Source organism: Haematobia irritans, chromosome 3 (genome assembly GCF_050003625.1).
Source record: "Haematobia irritans isolate KBUSLIRL chromosome 3, ASM5000362v1, whole genome shotgun sequence".
Lineage (NCBI taxonomy): Eukaryota > Metazoa > Arthropoda > Insecta > Diptera > Muscidae > Haematobia > Haematobia irritans.
This window is the reverse complement of record NC_134399.1, coordinates 89,483,646-89,488,669: the sequence shown is the minus strand read 5'-3', so window position 1 is coordinate 89,488,669 and position 5,024 is coordinate 89,483,646. Positions and strand designations below refer to the sequence as shown.

Sequence of the window (5,024 nt, the reverse complement as noted above, 5' to 3'; positions counted from 1 at the left end):
GGAGGGTATAAAAACAACAATAACAATACTCATTGAGAATCATTCTACGTGAGATTATTAAAGTGACAAGAGCAATGAGTATAATTATGAATGAGAACACAGTGTTATATTTATGAATGAGAGCAATGTGTTATACACAACGAGAAATATATAATATAACAAATAGACAGCTAAGCATGAATGAAGTAAATAATAATAAATTTGAAGCGAGCACAGTGTGGATTAAAAGTACGTTCACCACCATCCCGGCCCCCCTGAAACGTAGTTTCAGATTATGGGAAGTTTTACCAAGGTAGAAATAGGACGTGTCATTTCTCCGCATTGCGTTTTAAGTTTTACAGCTCTTACATTGCCATTTTGGTCGCTGTTGCAGAGAAGTTAAATATTCTTGATGCCAACGTCGCTAGAAACCTTGAAACATATTTTGTACATGCTGCCAATAACTGTTGTGTATTAATTCGTCGTTGTCGAAAACATTTGAGGCAATTATGAGTTAGATTTCGAATCAGATTTCTTGCATCAATAATCCAATAGGTTTGACGGGCAATAACAAATAAGGCCGATACTCCGGGATGCAGATTTTTCTCATGAAGGTTTTGTAAAATCAATTTGGTTATTCGGCTACATATTGGCAAGATTATTGGATATTTTGAAGCATTGTCTAGTTCTGAGTTACGTAGGCGCCCACCTACCCGTAACAAGCCGCTGCCGTCTATGAAGGGGTGTAGTTTTGCTAATGAAGATGTTGTACTTACTAGGCGTTTACTTTGTAATAGCGTGCGCTCTTCGCTAAAGGCATCTTGGGCATACTTTGTCAGAATTAGTTCGGCGTGTTTAAAGTTGTTGAACGAAATGTTCGGCGATTTTATTTGGTGTGGATATCTAGTGGCATTGATGAACTTGAAGATGTAGGCTACGACACGTATGAGTTTATTCCATTTCGAAATGCGGTGTACCAATTCATGTAGTGGATTATAGTCATTCACTGTTGAGACCAGAACTTTTGAAGAAAGTTTAAAGGCAGAAAGGGCGTCAGGATCTGTAATTACATCAAATGAATTAGAACAGTTATTCATATTACTGATTTGGAATGGGTCCCTCAGCCATTGTGGGCCCTTCCACCAAAGATCAAAGGAACGAAGTGTTGATACAGGCATCCCTCTTGAGGCACAGTCGGCCGGATTTTCTTTAGAGGCAACATGATTCCAAAACTTACGAGGCAATATTTCCAATATTTCTGATGTTCTGTTGGCTTCGAATGTCTTTAACTTAATGGGTGGTTGAGATAGCCAACACAAAACAATTGTTGAATCACACCAAGCTCGTATATCAATTGATTTGTGTGGCAAGGCTTCTTTTATTCTTTTGAGTAGACGAGATAAAATAAGAGCTCCGCATAATTCAAGACACGGCAACGATTTTTGTTTGATGGGAGCTACCCTTGTTTTAGCAGCAATGAGTTTGACATGAGTATGACCAGTGTCGTCTACGAATCGACAATAAACTGCGGCAGAGTATGCGTGTATGGAAGCATCCGAGAAACCATGCAGCTCCAATTTTGTAACATCATTCAAAATGTATCGTGGAAGTGTAAAATCTTGAATAGAAATTAAATCTTGTCGAAATGTTGTCCATTGACGTGTAAGATTTTCAGGAAGTGGTTCATCCCACGATAGCTTGTGTGACCATAGTTCTCTTAGTAGAATTTTAAATTGTATTACCACAGGAGATAATAAACCCATGGGATCAAATATACGTGATACATCAGATAGTACCTGCCTTTTTGTTGCGACTGGATTTTTGTTGAGTTCTATATGATACCCCAGTTGATCTGACGATGGTCTCCAAAAAATACCGAGCACTTTTTTTACATCCTTTTCGGGAGCTGCAAAAAACAATTGATCTTGTGTACTATCTGATATACTCACGCAATTTGAAACCCATTTCCTTAGTTCCAGGCCTGCTTGGGCTAGTAGATTTACCAAATTGTCACGTATGAAAACGATTTCTTCTTCCGTTTGTGCCCCGGTAATAACATCATCTACATAAAAGTCCTCCATTACCACCTTCGATGCAATGGGGAACTTGGATTTATAATCATAGGCTAACTGCTCCAACACTCGTACTGAAAGATATGGCGCACAAGATGTGCCATATGTAACCGTGCATAAAATGTAATGTTGTACCTCGTGTAACGGCGACTCTCTCCATACAATACGTTGATAATTTTTGTGATGTTCAGATATCCATATTTGTCTGAACATTTTTACTATGTCGGCTGAGAAAACATACCTGTGGAAACGAAATCTCAAACAAACAGCAAATAAGTCCCGTTGTATACTTGGCCCAATGTGCAAGTTATTATTAAGCGATATGCCGTTGGAATCTTGAAATGAGCCATCAAACACGACTATAATTTTTTCTCCCAAGACTGGATGATGGGGTAGATAAAAAACTCTACCATCAGTAACATTAATCTCATGAGGTTTGAGTTTACGCATATGTCCCAATTTTTCATAATCTCGCATAAAACCAATATACTTATCTCGAATTGCTGGATTTCGTTGAAGCCTTCTTTCGACAGCATAGAATCGAGATAGCGCACCATTTAGTGTATTTCCAAATATTGGGTTTTCATTTTTAAAAGGCAACTGAACTACGTACTTACCATCACTTGCACGCGAGTGAGTGGTTTGAAAGTGCGTCTCTACAAAAATGTCATCTGGATCGGCTTTAGTATGGTGTTCAGTGTCTTCTAGTTCCCAAAAGCTTCGAAGGCAACGATCAATATCCACGGTGGTAACAAGTGTAGTAGTTTGGTTGTAAATTTGCTCTGCCTCAGCACAAGTTACAACCCATCCAAAAATTGTTGAAATTGCAATAGTATTGCCCTGTGAATCAATACGTTTGTTGAATGTGAAAATGTTCCAAATATGTTCTAGGCCAAATAAAATATCAATCTGTGACGAAATGTTGTATGTGGGGTCAGCAAGAGGCAAATCCATAAGTTGATTTTTGATCTTATTTTCAAAGCTGTAGCCAGGAAGAGATGTAGTTATTTTAGGCAGAACTTGTACCTTGGCGTTAATCGATTGCTCAGAGATGCGTGAACGTACGAATATTTGACATAAACCCCGAGTTGTCTCGGCTTTAATTGATGAAATACCATTTACAATTATTTTTGAGGGATATCTTTGAAGGCCTAGACGTTGAGCACAACTCTCAGTGATAAAAGACAGCTTTGAAGCGGTATCTAATAAAGCTCGACATGTTATAAACTTTCCAAAGCGATCTTTGACATAAATAGAAGCAGTGGGCATGATAAATTCTTTGTCTGACGTACAATGTTTACTACTAGATGGAAGTGAAGGTAACGAAATGGGACATGCAACGTTAGCGGTAGTGGACCACTGAATATTGGCACTAGCTGTATTATTAGAAGAAGACGGTGATTCAGGGGGTGAAGACTCCGAAACTTGACCGGGTAAATATGTAGGTTCATGTTCATTACTCGGAAGATGTTGGAGTGAATGATGTCTTCGATGACATTGCTTGCATCTACCTTTTGATGCACAGTTGGAAACCGCATGACCCTGTCTGAGACAATTATAACATAGTGCAGATTCTTTTACGAAGTGACGGCGCTCATTAATATCTTTTTGCAGAAATGTGGGACATGTAAAGATTGAATGGTCGGGAGACTTGCACAATAAACAGCTGGGTTTTGCTTTAGTACTCACCAGACATTTTGTATGGTTACCTTGTGACTTGCCTGAATGACTGTGCTTGGATTGATGGGCCTGTTTCTTTGCACACAATTCAACCTCTTCGCAGCGATTGTCTAAGAATTCAAAAAAATCGTTAATGGTAGGAAGTGGATTATCTCGACTCTCACGAATCCACTTGCTCTTTGATTCAGGATCAAGTTTAGATAACAATAAATAGATTAACCACCAATCTCTTTCATCTTTACCTATAGCATCAAGACCACGAATTATTTCATTTGCCCCGTCAGATATTTTTCTCATGGTTGCAGCATTTTCCGTCGATATTGATGGTAGGGCCATAAATGCTTCTATGAAAGAAGTAACAATTTGCTTAGGGCGATCATACCTATCATTGAGCCTTGTCCAAGTGGTTTGAAAAGCAGTTTCGGTAACCGGAATATGTTGTATTAATCTTGCGGCATCTTCTTTGAGTAGCGACTTCAGGTAATGAAACTTTTGAATATTTGATATTCCTTTTGATCCTATAGCGCTCTCAAAAAGATCTTTAAAACTTGGCCAATCTTTGTATGTCCCTGTAAAAAATGGAATATTTATGCGAGGTAAATCATTTTCTTTAGGATGGCTAGTCGTTGAAAGTTTTTCCAAAAATGCAGCCTGTTGATCTGCCAACTTTGCTATTGCTCCCGAGTTGGCTGTACTTTCATTCAAAGTAGGAGCATATTGTGATTTTAAAGCATACAGTTTACCACGCGCTGAAAGGTATTTCTCTTCGTAGCTTGCAAAATCAGCCTCCGAGTCCGCAAAATTTTCCACATCTTTGAATTTGTATAAATCATCTGTTAATTTTACAAACGCTTGCCAAACCTCTTCCAAACGCTCCAAGCGGCTAACCACATCATCGAAAGTTGTTTCTGCGGATGGAACCTGAGCAAACGCCAAAGCACGAGTAATTGAGCCTTTCAAGCGACCTCTGGTCATCGTCAAGGAATTCATTTCTTCAGACATGATGTGTTATTTTTTACTTTAATTTGCACAATAACTTCGTTTTTCGATTTTGATAGTTGTGGAATTCCAGATTTTATTAAATGACTGGATGATCCGGTTCCAGAAGGACCAACACTTATGGTGAGGAATAAAACAAATGTTGAGTTTGAATTTTATTACACCATAAGGTAGATTTATTAAAAATTCTGTTGAAGACTTTATTCGCGAGCTGTTCACTTGTTTCAATCAATGGGCGAAGCTAAAGTGATTTTTGATTTCATTGTTCAATTCTAGTGTACCAAATTTAAAGCG

The 5,024-nt window shown here is 38.4% G+C and overlaps 1 protein-coding gene across 1 annotated transcript; it reads right to left on the bottom strand.

Annotated features, from left to right (window-relative positions):
- Window positions 1–344: 344 nt before the first annotated feature.
- On the bottom strand, window positions 345–4,733 carry LOC142231055 (uncharacterized). The gene is made up of 2 exons (XM_075301675.1): window positions 1,217–4,733; window positions 345–1,039 (listed from the first exon to the last, which is right to left on the bottom strand). Exons 1-2 carry the CDS (start codon window positions 4,731–4,733, stop codon window positions 345–347), a joined length of 4,212 nt encoding a protein of 1,403 aa, XP_075157790.1.
- Between the last annotated feature and the right edge of the window lie 291 nt (window positions 4,734–5,024).

Coding starts and splice junctions, on each gene's coding strand:
- LOC142231055 (XM_075301675.1), bottom strand. CDS start 4,733: ATGTCTGAAGAAATGAATTCCTTGACGATGACCAGAGGTCGCTTGAAA. Junction 1,040..1,216: donor AATATTGGAAATATTGCCTC/GTAAGTTTTGGA, acceptor ATGTAATTACAG/ATCCTGACGCCCTTTCTGCC.